Source organism: Drosophila biarmipes, chromosome 2L, assembly GCF_025231255.1.
Source record: "Drosophila biarmipes strain raj3 chromosome 2L, RU_DBia_V1.1, whole genome shotgun sequence".
Classification (NCBI taxonomy): domain Eukaryota; kingdom Metazoa; phylum Arthropoda; class Insecta; order Diptera; family Drosophilidae; genus Drosophila; species Drosophila biarmipes.
The window spans coordinates 7,511,913-7,528,131 of NC_066612.1; the positions used below are offsets into that span (position 1 = coordinate 7,511,913).

A 16,219-nucleotide genomic window follows, 5' to 3' on the forward strand; every position below is an offset into this window, starting at 1 on the left:
GACACCTTTTCCTGGTGCACCCATCCAACTATTAATTAGCCGCACGCAATTGGTCGAGTCAGGCTTATTGATTACCTTACCATCAGTTTTCTGGCCAGGAGTGGGTTGCCGACCACGTTTATCGGGTGGGTTCGATGTCACATGCGTATGTGGGGGTCTTATGACTTATTTACGCCGCTGATTGTTTCTGACATCTGTTGTAATTGACACTTTTCGCAAGGTTCTCTAATGGACGAAGACGCGCAACAAGACCGCAAAAGCCACTGTCAGACCGCAATCTCACTGAAACTACCCATTCCATATAGCCATCCATCAAAATAGTCTACCCTATCGACGAAGACATCCCTAATGGCTGCGTAGTAAGTGGCAGCAATTTCTAGTCGTAGACATACGCAAACATTGTTTGCAAAATATCCAATTACATTTGCATTTGATTATGGCTTAGAGGGGGACAAAGGCAAAGGAAATATATAGAATATTTATAAACTTGATAAATTCAATAAATAAATTATAATATCTACGCTGTTGGGTATTATACATATTTTTGCTAAAAAGCTTCCAGTGTATTTGTAAAAAAATGTGTTGCTTCAATAATTCTTAGAAGTCTTAAAAAGAATTGCAGAATTGCTAAAATGTCCACATTTTTCTAGAGAATTTATCAATAGACATAAAAAATCTCTATGGTATTTAAACTGTTAAAATGGAATGCTTTGCAAAAAATAAAACCTGTTTATCCCCAGACTTTTCCCGAGTATCTCAGTAATTTTCACACTCACTGGCGATGTTTATCTTTGCGCAACTCCCCAAAAGAGTTCATTAGAAAATACGTATTCCATGCATCCCTGCACGTTGGCAGCAGTGCCTTAATCTAGTCGGGGATATAAATTTAAAATTACATTACGTCTATGGAGTGGCAGAGTGGGTATTTGCTGGGCGGCTTGGGTGGATTCTGGTGCCATGACAGCACGACAAGCCGGCATCCTCCGCTGGAAATCAACGCCAAATGTGAGTTGCTTTTACAAGCGCCGCGGGTGCCGGTGCCTCTTGACAAGGAGTGGGGAGGCCTTTCATGCCAGCCCCATCCTCCCCAGATGGGAATCCGAACCGAACTGAACCCATCCTCGGTGTGGCTGCTCGGGCGCCAAGTGCATTGGAATGTGTGGCAGCTGCAATTGTGCGGCAATAAATTATTGTGCAACACGCAGACATCACAAGGGGGGGCCTCGACTCCCTCTGAACTCGACCCGAGCCCGAACCCCGACACAAACGCAAACTGAATGAGTGGCAGGCGGCGGCGGCATGGTAATGAATGCTCCGAAAATTTTTTAACAATTTTTTAACTTAAAAATTACGACAGCGCTGACAATTTGCCATAAAAAGCGACGGCAAGTGAGGCCTGCGGAATGGCGGAGGCTGTCTGAATTTTGTGCTGACTCGACTATGACTCTTATTTGTGGGAGTGCGGGCCGAAAATGTCTTCCACTCGTCTCATCTCCCCAAATAAATGCAACTCGGGAAGTGGAAGTTGTCACTGGAGACGAGCGCGTGAGACTAAAAAGGATTTTTGTTTTTACTTTTGACTTTCCTTTTAAATATTTAAAAATTTTTTAAACTAGTAGAAAAAGGAAAGAGCAAAAATACTTTTTTAAATTATAAAATCAATAACAAACATTGTTAAAAATGTAAAATTTCGTGTTTGTTGCATATTTACCAGCAGTTTAAAATAGGAAAGTTTAATAAAATGTGAGTTTTAGATACAATATATCCTAACGTTAAAAAATACCAAAAAATACTAGTTTGTGGAGTGTGGAATTGAAATCGGTCCCTAGCACAAAAGGATATTGGAACCCCTAGGGATACTTAAAGATGTATTGTAAAATCTGCTGAAAAAGTATGAAATACTTTATCTTTTTGTAATTAAAAATTCTTTTTTTTAATTTTTATAATATAAAATTTTTTTTTTTCATTTAAAGTATGATAGAATTATACCATCTCGATTTTTTTCACTCCTGAAGTCAGCCAACTGCTTTTTTGCCTTTGTTACACCCATTTGATGTACCTTGAATTCGCCCGAGAGAGTTTGTGCGACTGCCTGCCTCTGGCTGGGTGCTGCATGTGGGCGAGCCTGCAATATTTTACTTTGCAAATGGGGGAGGTTAAGGCTCATTTGCCAAACGTCACGACTTGATGATGCAATTGTTGTTGGTGCCACGCATGTTGTCATTTAGTTTGCATGCAGATTTATGCCCCAGCCGGGTTTATTTAAATATTCCCTTTATTTTAAGCCCAACGCTCTTGTTTCCGCTGTTAATGTCCTTGATCACTCCATTTATGGCTTATTTATGCTGGCTTTAAAAACAAAAACTCTGTCGACTGTCAGTTGGCATTTTGATTGACAAAAGCTTTTTACCTGCTTTCCGGGGCCAGCGTATCTTCTCCTCAAGTAAACATATCGTATTACGACCCCAGCCCCAATTGCTTTCACAAGGGTTAGTTACCAAGGAATAACACTTAAAGATGTGGGTGGTGGGTCTGCAGTTCCACCCCTCGTCGGCCAATGACAATTTATGCGTTTTTAAAGAGTCTGGCTTCTATTTTCCTCCCCCTTCGGAGTTCCTGTTTATCTTTTCGCTTTTTTTCGGTTAACGCTCGCCTGCATTTCGTGGGTGAACCTAAGAAAATATTATTCTTTAATTTCTGCGCTATTGCACTTTTTCTACCTTTGCTATTTTTCGGTTTCGAATTTTTTTTTTTTTGATGCAGCCGACTCGCTGGCAGCCAAAAGGCATAAATTCACAATGGTAAAAGGGCGGTTGAGGCATCCAGATGGAGACAGATTTACCTTGTGCAAGTTCTCCCTCATCTTTCTGACGAAAAACTTTGCAATTGGTTTCTACTCTTTTGCATCTCGTTTCTTTTCTCCCCCTCAATTTTTGTGGATCGCATCGCTTACAGAAATCGTTGCACAAAGTTTGGGGCGCCACACAACTAACTTTGATGCATAAACTTCTGCTTTGCCAGCCGTGGAATGAATGGAATATTTTCCTCCTTTACTTCCTTGGCTTTTCTCTGGCATCTCAAGCTGTTTAATTGTCAGGCAAATTTCGCTTGGTTCATTGAATTCAAAGTAAACTTTGTAGTCGGCTGTGGTGGCTTGCAGAAAAGGAGGGAAAAATATATCTGCTTGTAAAAGATGTTGAAAAGAAATCGCAAAGAAAAAATATATAATATTTTTGTATAGGAATATTTGTATCTCTACTGCATTTAATTATACCTAAAATAATAATATTCTGAAGTATATATAGTTTTGCTTGTTGAGAATCATAAAACACATTTGTAAAGAACTCACCTGTCAGTGATATAAAATACAATATTTTTTGAAGCTTAGTTAAACCACCTGATTAAATTATACCTACATTAAAAGAAGCATGTCAAAATGGTTCTGAGATGGGAATTACTTTCGTTAACTTTGAACTTATCCGAATTACTTAATGAAACGCCACTTTTTCAACACGTTGCCCCAAAATCCTGTTGAAATTGCATCTCAGAACTACTTTGAAGACTGTCAGGAGGCTAAGACCTGCTAAGCTCAATGCTGAAAAGGGGTCCAACTTTGGCCTCCCCTGGAAGCCCCGTAGCTGCGCGAATACGTGTAAATATTTTGCCAAGTCTGTTCGGATGCGGCATTAATCATATTAAACAGGAGCTGGCGTCGGAGGACTGCGGGATTTTCTTTTGTTCCGTCTTATATGTGCGGCTGTGTACTCGTCATACAGTGCGTATGATTATTACCACTATTATTAATATTATCATGTGCTCGGTCGTGGGCTTGTCTTGGCGCCTGGAGGTTGTTTTTGCGGAATACGAACGAAATCCTTTGGAGGGAGGCATCCTCATTGCAATTATTTACAAAATCAGAGCACGTCCTGGCTCTGCTTTTATGCGATTACGCGTATGTGAGTGTTGTGTGTGCACTAAAATGCCCTGAGCCGAATCGCTTATTACGCCACCGAAAGAGATAGCAATGGCGAAGGAAGGAGACGGGGCGAGACACAGTTGTTGACAGCCTCTTTTCCGTGTACATAAGGTAAGAGGAGCTCTTCGAGATCAGCTTGGTGTACTTTTATATTTTTTGTGCTCGCCATAAATATATATTTTTATACGGTTATATGCTACGATTTTTATCGGTTAAAGTAAGCCAGCCATTTGTTAGATTAGTTAATTGGAATGGCGCATGTTTCTGTTAAGGGAAAGGTGAACCAAAGTATCTATAATCAATTTCAATGCTATTGAGACAATTCTTTATTCTATAACATGTGGTTTTCTAGCTGAACAATAAAAGCACAAGCCCACTTGATAAACAGAGTCATTAATTATGAACAATAAAAAGTACTTACTTTATTACCGACAATTTCCTCAAATTGTATTGTCACCCGCAGGAAAACCTTTCAATTACGCAATGTGGCAGTCTTGAAACTTTTTGGAAACAATTACGTCAAGTGTTTGAAATTCTCGCCGCCCAACTCCATTTCTCGTCGGAATGTATGCAATAAGCCACTTTCCTTAATGACAAGACATTTTCAGATCCTTAGCCGGCAACTTTTTAATTTCCCAGTTTGCCCATCCGGCCACCATCAGCATATAGACAGTGGATTCAAGGATTCGAGGATTCGAGGCCCGGAGAGAGTGCAGTCATAAAGAAAAGTTTTGATGCCCCTTCCAGCGGCCTTTATTGTTAAGCCACGCATGCTCTTCTTGTGCAATATCCATTTGTGCCCCAAACTCTTTATGGCACCGCTCTCGGTGTGGGGTATGGGGCACTGTCTATAGGTCTGGCCTCCATCTGGTTCCGTAACTTTTGCGGCAGTGGTTTTAATTTAAATTGACAACATCAAGCAGTTAAGTACTTGCAGCGACATTTTAATAGCTTGTAAGCCCCACGAGTACCCAAAACTTCCCCCTTAACCGAACGAAGGCTGAGCAGACCCAACCAAACCGAACACCTTCCCCACCGAACACCCTCTTTTGTCCGGATGCCACGTTGAGCTAAAGAAAATAAATACAACGGACGCTTATTTACATATTCCCAAACGTAAATACGCGCCATTTTTATTTGCGCCGCGTTTTTTTACTTTTGCTCTCCTCGTTTTTTAATGCATATTCGGGCACTCAGCAAGTCTTTGCGGGGCTTTTTGTCATACCCTGTAAATGCGTAGCGCTAATGGGTAAAATCGAACGCAAAAAAGGAGGGAATATCCCTTTGAAGAGGAGTATACATGGTTGATTTAGATTTATTACTTAACCTCTAATAATTAATACTTAAACTTTTGGAAACTTCACTTTCAAGGAGGAACTTTGATGCATTCTATAAAAATATCTTTAATTTTATTTGTAACTTTTCCAAAAAATCTTTAAAAAAATATTCATAAAAAATAAACTTAGCTTACAAAATGTGAAAAATATACATTCACTTTAATAATTAACAATAATACAAAATCGAAAGCCCATTATAAAACCCTATATTAATCAATATTTTCATTTAAGGTCTGATCCCTTTTAAAGGATATCCCCCTGGTCGATTGACCTTGACGTCGTCCTTGCTCTTCATTTGATTTCATTCTTTTTTCTGGTCGTTTTTAAGAAAGAATTTGCATAAAGTGAAAACAAGCATTTTAATTTCACTCGACGTAGCAAAAATGAAATGTGCGACGGCATATACGGAGCGGTAGTAAACGCTGCCATTTACCGCTGGCAAACGCCACCCCTGCTCCCGTTTTGGCCCCCCAAAAATCCCCAGAGCGTTAAAAAGTTTTGCAAGTGAGGCGGCGGACCCGAACCCCAGGAAAAAACGCACTGGAAGGTAAGTAAAGGGGCGACAGTCGTAATTGTCGACGACCAGCCAGGACCAGGAGCTTTCCTATAGATGGAGGGAGTGGGAAAAAAGCGCAGTGCCAGCAGACAAAAACAAACCAATTTAAATTAGACGACCCCCGCCGGGTGGATCTTCCACGTTTTCTTTTGGCCAGGGGAATAAAGTGTTGAAAACTTTTGGTATCAACTTTTGACATTTGCAGTGCACTAAATGGAAATTCTGGTCGGGATTAGGCAAAGTGTCCAGAAGCGAGTGGTAGCAATGATAAATGTCTGTTCTGGTCGGCCCTTTTTATACAAGTTTATACACTTGAACATGGTAATTGGTAATTAATTTATCATAGGTATATACATTCATTTTATTTTTTTTTTAAATATTTTGTAATATTCTAAAAATAAGTATTTCAAATAAAACAAAACAATTTTATACAAAAAAAAGCATTTTAGTGTTTTGCCATATTTTATTTTTTCCACTTACTGATTAATACAATTTTTCAAAATTATAAAAATGTCACCTAAGATTTAATTCCCTCCGCAAATTCTTCTCAGTGCCAGAGGTAGCATTATGAAAACAATTTCTGGACTGTCCTGCCATTCTCACTCTCGATCCAGAGGACGTCCCCATTTGAAATGGGACACATGCCACGCTGGCAGTTTAATATAATTTAAACCTAAATACATACCGCCGCAGACACACATTTATAGTATATCAAGAGGCCAGTGAGTTGGGGTTTGTCAAGTAGCCGCCGCGTCTGCCATTTGACGCTCGGTCCCATAAATTACCAGACACTTGGCAGGGAGCGTATACGTAACGAATACCCTCCACCGAGGGCATCTTCACATTTCTGGTTAGTCATTTGCCTGGCCCCCGCCCCCTGCCAAACATCTAGACACAAAAACAAAACTATTAAGTGGGCATAAAACTGGCTACGGTCCATGTCTATGGGTATTTCCCCCCAGGAAGGCTCAAGGACCTCTTATGGTCTCGCCAGCGGGCGGGGACAGTTGATGTTTGTTGCTACTGTCGGGGCAACCCTCGGCCTAATGGAATATGCAAAAACATTCCTGCAGATATAAAACAGGCAAAGAGGCTTAATAAATACCATAGATCCTACATTTAGGCGAATGTCTGTGCTCATGGCCATGGGCGTATCATAAAAACTAGACATTCCAGAGCGCAACCTTAAGATATTGAGTGTGGGCTGAAAGATTTAATGGATTTAATTAATGTTTAATTATAGATACTTTGTTAAACCATTGTAAAACGTGCACTAATTATCTGCTGTTTTAACTAAATCCACCACTTTAAATTCTGCTCGGACTGCAGCTGCACACGTAAATGACTATTTATAGAGCATTTATTGGAAACTAATTTGGCATTGATTTCAATAAATTTGCAATTAATTGATCGAACTCGTGTTGTTTCCGTGGCACAATTCATTGCGCTAATTGACAAAACCGAGCGAAAACAAATGGGCAATGGTGGCGCGGATGGATAATGCATGTGCAATGAGCCAGGTTTTTAATTGGATGAACTGGGGAATCCCCGTGCCTTCAAAACCCCCTCAATTGGAGTTCAGAAAAATAAAAGTTTGCCACCTTTTCGGCGAACTGTGTTTGCCCTCCGTTCGCCAGACATTGTCAAGTGCAAAGTTTATTTCTTAGGCCGGGTCTCCGGGGACCTTCGGTATCACTCTGGTGGAGTCTTGCCGTACTTTTGCCGGGGAACTCCTTGGATTCCGGGGGTTGTGCATTTAGCCGGGGTAGCTCAAGTGTCAAGGATGCGCTGTGCTCGGGGGTTGGCCGGGTCTAAAAAGTCAATCACAATTCCCAGTGCAATCACGGCACGCGTATTAATATTTAAAGAGGTCATCGGAATTGGTTTCTCTGTCTTTGAGCCACTTATTGCCCGGTAAAGTGTGCGGAGTTTGAGATAAGACGTAGCAATTTTGTGGCCTGCAATATTTTCCACTTATTTGGCGATTTGTTGCAGCTAAGTGGCAGCAGCAGCAGCAGCAGCAGCAACCCCCAGATGCTACCATCTTGATATATTTTATGTCTGGCAATTTCCCTGCTCCGCCTCCTTTCTTTTCCTTTTCTTCTATGATTTGTCTCAGTGTGGATTTCGCTTTCATTGTTGCATTTTTAATGCCACGCCTAGGATTGATTTCGCATTTGCATTCGCTCGGATTCTCCACCTTTTATTTATGATTTTACGCCAAAGATATGCATCTTGTGGATCCACCATGACAGGCCCTGTCTGCTAGCCGTCTAGTCGAATGGCAGAACTTGCGTTTTGGCTCTGGGGAAAAGTAAAGTGAAAACTTTCCCTTTTTGTCACTGTCTATTCAGTTTCCCGCCCCGCCGACTTCCGTTGAACTCGGCGGCATTTCAATTACGTTTCCCTCGCAATCAATCACACTCAAAGTTGGAAAAGCTCCTCTTCCACATCCTGGCAGCCAGAGAGTGGAAAAACATTTTGCATTTCCCGCTCTGAGTTATGCTAAGTGATTTGCCCATTGATCATTTGTCTGAGGTATTGGACACTCGGATTTACTTTTGATTTGATTGCAGCGTTACTAAATGATGTCGGGGAAATCAAAACCGTTTTTAGATATATAATTTAGAGATATAAAATACATTTCTAGGGTACTGAACTTAAAGCCTTTCCTAAATTACCATAATGGTTTTTTTTTATACCAGTTCAATAACTTGTATATTTAAAGCTTTTTTACAATGTGTCTCAGTATTTTCTTTTAATTTTTGTCACTTCATTGATGGTTGTAAATCCTAATGAATTAAATTTGTTACTAATAACAAACTATCCATGGCTTCACAATGTATTTACCCATCTGCTTTGTGGGCTTACACAAATAATTCCCCTTGGAATCCAGCACTTACCTCGTACAATTTTCTTATAATTTGTTGTGCCAGTTGCTGGCCAAACTTTTAATTCAACGGCAAAACCCGAATGAATAAAATTATGCCAAGGCAAATGAATTAACACTTTTGGGTGTACTATACATTCTTTGGGCATTGCCGCGCCCCCAAACCCCCCTCCCCACTCAGCATCCGCCCCTGTCAACGGGCTCAACTTTCTGATATAATTCCTGGCTGAAAAGTTTTCTGTCGGAGAGAGTAAAAAAGGGGAAGGACCCCGGCTCAACCGGAACTTCCGTGCACTGCTCAAGTTCTGGGCCGTCGCTTCGCCTTGGCTGAAAAGAATCTCTTCCGCTACTCCCCCACCCCCCCTCTCCTACGCCCCTTTTTCTCGGTGTTGTGGGCGTGGCGGCAAAATAAATTTGTATTGTTTTGTCTGGGGGCGAGAGGCGAGGCCAAAGAGCAAACAATGCGAGCTGTGAGAGCTCAAAAACCGCAGCCACTAAATGCATTACGTGAGGGGCCTGGTGCGGGGGCAGAGCGAGGAAAATGGGGGGGAAAATGCGGGAAAACGCTGGGTGAAGTCTCCCCTTTGTGGCTACACTGTAACGGCTTTTGTGTGCGGGTGGCGGAGGTCTGCTGGCTTTGGCATTGTTTTCCTGCACGGATATCCTTAATGAGTGAAACTGGGCTACCGCTGCTGCTGCTCCCGCTTCTTCTGCTGTCGAGCAACAGCAGCTGCCACCCACAACCATCATAATTACCCCGCCCACTGGCCACCACCCACTGGACCAACACCCCACCCCCGCCCAGCTGGCTGACAAACACACTCGAGGTCCTTGGCACTCAAGAAACCGAAAACGGGCGGGGGTTCCTTCGTATCTCTGACCACATGAGCACATAAATCTTCGGGGACGGCGGTAGTGGCGCCCCCTGGCGGACGGACCCAGCTTGACGTCGAAAACCACAGTGGCTAAGGAACTTAACTTTTTTTTATGAAATATGGGTTGACAACCTGTGAATCTACTTATAAATGAAATTTAAATTAAACAAAAGCCAACTAAAGTGCTGCCATAAATCACGTGTTTTTTAAAAGTTAGTAAATTCGTTTATGAACACTTCATGATTTTCTTTCCGTTTTTAGTAACAAGTGAAATGTATTAAAATTAATATATTAAAATAAATAAATCTTCAGGAAAATTAAAAAACTCATAACAAAAAATTATATTAAAATAATACAAACTCGTATATCTAGTTAAATATAAATAAAGGTATTAAATGTATGATATAAACATATTTCATTGAAAATGCGTTTTTTATTTGTATTATCTCTTCTTTCTTAATTATTATATGCCTTCTATGTCTTTGTTTTTGCCCCACTGTGCATCAGCCCCATCGTTATGGCCGTGTAATTATCATGATGATCACTTTTCAACATTACCAAAGCGAGGAAACTTTTATATTAAAAGTAAACTTATGACAAACGAGCGTAAGAAGGGCAGCTGTGGAGGAAAAAAATGGAACCTGGACAGGACTTGGACAAACACTCGCACACACACGTCAGCTCCGTGGGGGTGCCCATTGTCAAGTGTAATTTATCATTCAGTCAACGTCCTTCGATTGCAGTTTATCTTCGGAACTTACTTTACTGGGTCGTCAGTGTAATTTCTCTTTCCACCCGTATCTTTGCCCCCCAATCTCTCTTTCAGTTTGCCGTCCGCCTCCCGGTTTCCCTTTTCCCACGAGTAAAAGCAAAAGGAAAGTATATTAGGGGAACAACAGGGATATTCCCTCGGAGTTGTTATTGTCCTGGCCGTAGAATGAATGGTAAATCAGGAAAATCTGACCCCCAGGTTGTTAGTTTTCTTGCAAGGATTTTTAAAGCCAATGGGAGCAAAATAGCAATTAACATGGATTTTGAAGCATCCACCTCAACCTCCGTCGTCTCCACCGCCGACGTTCTCCTGGTAATAATCGGAAATAATTGAAGAAGGGAAGAAAACAGCAGGGAACGGCAAAAAGAGGATACTTATCGGGTCTGAGAAGCCAGATAGAAACCGGAATAAGGGTCACATGCCTTTGAAGGATGTTTGTATGTGCAATTTGTAGTGTTTTAATTGTTGTTTATGCCATCTAGAATGGAGGAGCGGACTAGGATGGGGGCTTGCCCGGGGACCAGGGTGCACCACCGCAAGCCACTGAGCTAATTTTGATTGCGGTGCATGCGAACGGCAGGAATCAGCAGGTGAGCGAGGCTCCTAAGTTCCTAATTAACTATGCCACTGATGCTTGGTTCGATTCAGCAGATTGGCCCCAAATGCGGGTTAGCAGGTAGCTTAAATGCCTAATGCCTTCGGGGAACACAAAGCCCGGGGCACAAGTCATGTAAATGAAGTCACGGGGGTAATAAATATGTAAGGAGATTTACAAGTTCCTTTAGGGGCTTACGATTTAAAAGGTAGCCTAACAAATAAATAAATTCATTTAATATATTGAGACAATGTTATTTTAATGTATTTTATATAAAGAAGTAATAGCCTAGGAATAGAAACTAATAAAATAAAATAAGCTTCACAAAGTATTACAGGCATAAGTTTTGAAAAAGCATATTAAAATTTATTTTATATTTATAATTTATAAAAAAAAAGAAAATTAATTTTTTTTCTTTATAAAGAGGTTTAAAACCTTTTTAAATTTGGGTGCAAAAGTGCATGGGAATTTAACGGAAATTTTAAAAATTACCATTTTACTCGTTACTTTTTGTGTTTCTCTATTTCTCTCTGTAAATATATCTCACATTCTCCCAGAATTTTTGTAAGCAGATAGAGAGATAAGGAATTCCGGTGGCAACTCCGAAAATGTTGTTTATTTGGCCAATGCGCAGACTCAACACTTTTGCCGGCAGGATTTAGCAACAAATGTTTATGCTCAATTCTGTGATAATAAACAAACTTGTCTGAAGATAGGAAAAAACTGTTAAAATTAAAAATATATATTGCTAACTTAAAAAATAATTCAAACAATATTTCTATAACTCTTCTATATTTAAAAAAAAATTGATTACTATCTATAACTTTGTGATTTATATGAATTTGATAGATTTCTTTAGGAAAAGGGAAGATATCTTCTGGACCTTCGAGATAATAAATTCCTATCAAGTTCCTTTGCATTATTTAAATGCCTCTCTGTGCCTCGATTTTCCCCCGCTGAAACAGCTGATTTTCCTGCAGGAATTTACTCCGAAAATGCGCCTGGACTTCCCCAGGCGACGTACGAAAAGCCCGAGCCGCACCGAAGTGCGGAACTCACCACCCCAGCGAACATTGCTGTGGACTGTTCTCGGTGGCTGGTTTTAAGGACCCCCATATCACGTTCAGTTGAGTTTTGGTTACTGCCGCCAATGGTTATCGAACTGAAAGCGAGCGCGTGTCGAGCTTTTTTGTGGCGTTGTTGGTTGGGCCAACTTCGTGGGCAGCTGGCGATTGGCAGCAAACATAAACAAACGAAGTGCGATAGTCGAAGTCAGAAATCAGAAATCAGCTAATTGACATCAGAGACGATATGCGACGGCCAGACTCTGGCCAAATTTGGCCTGGCCAAAAGGAAGCCGAGGCACTCTGGCCGCAAAATACATTGTAAACTCCAGGGGCGAAATGTAACGAATTGTGTGCGAATAGAAGTCGTGTAAAAAATCAAGCAACTCGAATATATATATCTATATATTCCTGTGGCAGTCGCCCACCCCCGTGTGTGTGCCGGTGTGTTTTGTGAGTGTGTCTGGGGCTGGGCAAATAAATGCTCTTGCTACGCTTTTTTAGCCAGTTTATCTTAAGGCGAAATACTGTAAAAAATTGTAAAATGGATTTACGTTTCGTATTCATCGTTTTCCTGCTCAAGTGGACCCATGCACAAGGTAAGCACGGCAAAAAATACAAAAATAAAAAATACAACTCAAACTGAGTAAAAAAAACCCATCCTGGTCATGGATTTCCTTGCTTTCCGGGTGTTTGCCTGGCATTCTCTGTTTGTGCAGCTGCCACAACCTCTGATTCTGAGTGGTTGAAAAGGGGGCAGGGGACGGGGTGCAATTCAAGTGCAATTCAGACGGCCTGCAATTGCAAATATTCCATAGAAAATTGCTCAACAGAGAGCAAGTGCAAGCTCGTGAATGTATGACATTTGTATGGCTGTGCGATCCCGTAATGAGTTGCATTTAACTCATCCAACTCACTTGGCCGAGATGTTTTGGGAGCCCGGCATATTTATGATGATTGCCGACAGGTGTTGAATGGGTAAAAGGCTTCATGCGAAGGCATCCCGGGGATGTCAGGCCTGGATGCATCTGAATGCTGGTTTATTGATTCGAACGGCTGTCTGGGAATCTGCATTCTAGAGCCAGTGCTGTCCCAGATAGATGAATACTTGGCATTTGTAGATTTATGGCTGTGCTTAAAGTCTCAGATGTGAAGATATACGTGTCGAGAGTTATTCCCCTTTAAATGAAAATAATTGCGAGTTGTTTATGGGTGAACCAAAGCTATAAATAAATAAAAAGTAATAAAACAAGTAGAGTACCATCGAAATTCTTTTTGGATAATTATTTTTATTTGACCATTTGTTTAAAGAATAATACAATTTATTTATATTTAATCAATGAAAATATATTTTTAAGTAGATAATACCTATGTTAAAAAAAACATATAGTAAAAGATAATTAAATCAGCTTCATTAATAAAAACAAATAATTCTTTAAACTATTTATTTATTATTATATTTTTGACAACCATATATGTTAATGAGGATAAAACTTATAGTATCAGTACTTTCAGTATAAATTGTGTAAGCTGCTCCACAATACGTTAAGCCCATCTTCATTGAATATTCCGAACTAATTTCCCTGCTCATCCCAACTAATCGTGCCTAAACTTTACTTGCCAGATTAGCATATTTCCTGATTTGCATTCATTGGCCCAAACTCCCAGATAACTTTGAGGCATTTCCCGAATCATTTCATCCGCCCAAAACATACTTATGCCGTAATGCATTGATTACTTCCTGCCCGAAAACTTTTGCCAACTATAATTCATAACTCTTGCTTATCTCACCATTAAGTTGTAGCCTTCAAATGGGAATTCGCATGTGGAAAACTTTTGTGCCAGACGCAAAACAATTTCCGCTGCTTTCAGCCAAACAAATTAGTGGGAAAATGTTCTGGCAAGAAACGAGAAACCGTACGGGGGAATCGGAAAATCGGGGAATCCCCTCGGGCTGGCTAACTAAGCGAAATGAGTATGAATTCGAGTCGTGGCTCTGAATACAAGATAGTACTCAGGGGCTCATGACTCAAGCGGGCTGCTTTTGTTGCATAAAATATGCGCATTTAATAAGGGGGTTTCTCACCCTGCTGCGCCCCCGAAAAAGTACCGAATGAATATGCAAATGTTGGCCCACAAAAAACATTTCGGCCCTGGCCACAAATGATACAAAAGATATTTCATATTTTCCGTAGGTAGGAATATGTACGAATACTCGCGTGTGTGTACATTTCCATTTTGCTGCTGTTCAATTTGCGTTCTTTACGCTTGGCTCTCCTTTTTTGGTTAAGGGCATTTTTATTATGTAGTTCATGCATGTAAACGAATTCAATTGAATAATATCCTGTCATTTTGTTGTTACATCCTCTCCGGGCTACCCATTATCCCCCGACCACCCCGTCACTGCGAAATTCCTTTCCCGGCAACTCGAACTCCCCTCGTTTGGCATGTCAAATTTTTATCAGCGCACAAAATCCGCCAATGCAGGATGAAGGATATGGAGGAGTGAATAAATAAATCCCGACAACACGCGTGTATCTCCATCCCGGTCCTGCGGACCCGTTCCCCGAAAAGTATGCAATAAATTTGAAGCACAAAAAATATATTGGCATTTTAGTGGGTTGGCTGCTTTTCGGCGTGTGTGCGCGGCGTATCCAATAAAAGAAAATTAAATACTTCTCGGCCAAAGATTTTTCATTGAGTAAATTAAATAGCACCTCTGTTATCCTCACGCTTTTCGGAATCAAAGCATAAAATAATAGATTTCAATTTGTACAAGTCTTTTGTGAATCCAAAAAAATATCACATATTATTTGCAATGCTTTTAAAGGGAAAATAATTAAGTTTATGCCTTAAATATGTGCTTAAAATAAAAATATTATTATTTTTTGTTAATATTTCATTTTGTTATACCTATGGTTTACAACTTTAATCAGAACATTACATATTTTCTGCTGTTTTGCCATATCTGTTACATTCTTTGGCCCAATTTGTTGCCAATTTCGCATTACGGCACCCAGTTGTTTGCCATACTTTGCGGCTCTCAACTTTTACACAACTTTGCTTAATTTATAAATTATTCATTTTGTAGACTCCGTTACCAGGCAATTATCATTTTCCTGGGAAAATTGTTTGGCCGCTTGTTTTGGCCTTTCGCTCATATTGGAGGGCCCCCCAAGACAGTAGGCTACGCAAAATTAATTTCTTCTGTATGCTTTTTTGCCTCTGTGCTCCTCGGCATGTGCGTGTGCTTATTTATTTGGCTGGGATTCAAGAAAGGACTCAGCCTTCGGTTGTCTTATATTTTTGGCCCTCGTGCCTGGCGGCCACCGAAAGCAAAGGGCATAAATTTATTTGGCAAAAACACTGAGGAGCAACCGAACGGGGAAGAAGTAGGAAAAAAGTTTTGCAGACCGGAATATTAATGAGTATTTAACCTAAATTGTTGCTGCCTTTGATAAGTGCCATGGAATATTCCCCCAGCTCGTTGGCAGCCGAATCTATTTTTGCCCTTTGCCCTGCGGCATCAATGGCAGACAGGAGAACTTGCCATATCTCTACGGAATGTGTGGTGGGCCTTCTGCCCTCGTTGCCGAGGCATTAAATTACTTTAAAAGGAAGGGGGCGAAAAAGGGTTGAATTATTTTAGATGCCAGAGCGAACCCAGGCGCTTGCCTTTAAGACTTTTCGTCGAAATAACTCAAAGGACCTGCACGAATTTTGCTCTTTTCCGACTTCGTTGTCGGCGCCCTGAGAATAGGTATTATTTGACCAGACTCGAGTTAATTGAAAGGGCGAAGGTATTTATTCCTAAAGGGAAAAGGACCCGGCCGGCAAGTAATAAAGTAATATGGAATTAATTTGGAGTCTATTAAATATAGAAATATTTTAGAAATTGACAGCCAGCTGGAAGAGAGAAAATATTTACTTGGGAGTTTATCACACACACAGTGGTAATTGACTAGGGAAAATTTATGAAAGGGAGAAGAGAAAATACTTTATAAATTGACCAAAGGAACTTTATTAAGCGAAAGTATTTCAACAAATAAAAGCTCTAGATTAGATAGTTATTTGGCTTAGTTTTAGGCCCATTAACTAGTCGTATATTTATTTTAGCCAATTTCTACTGCTGTTACACACACAATTTCCATGCA

The 16,219-nt window shown here is 40.5% G+C and overlaps 1 protein-coding gene across 4 annotated transcripts in view; it reads left to right on the plus strand.

Annotated features, from left to right (window-relative positions):
• Window positions 1–12,144: 12,144 nt before the first annotated feature.
• The window catches only part of LOC108027886 (roundabout homolog 2), a 44,406-nt gene continuing 40,331 nt past the window's right edge, over window positions 12,145–16,219 (plus strand). For all 4 annotated transcript variants that reach the window (XM_050885162.1, XM_017099504.3, XM_050885161.1 and 1 more), the window contains exon 1: window positions 12,145–12,664. In XM_050885162.1, the coding sequence (XP_050741119.1) occupies window positions 12,547–12,664 (118 nt within the window). In that variant the 5' untranslated portion in view covers window positions 12,145–12,546. The remainder of the gene's footprint in view (window positions 12,665–16,219) is intronic.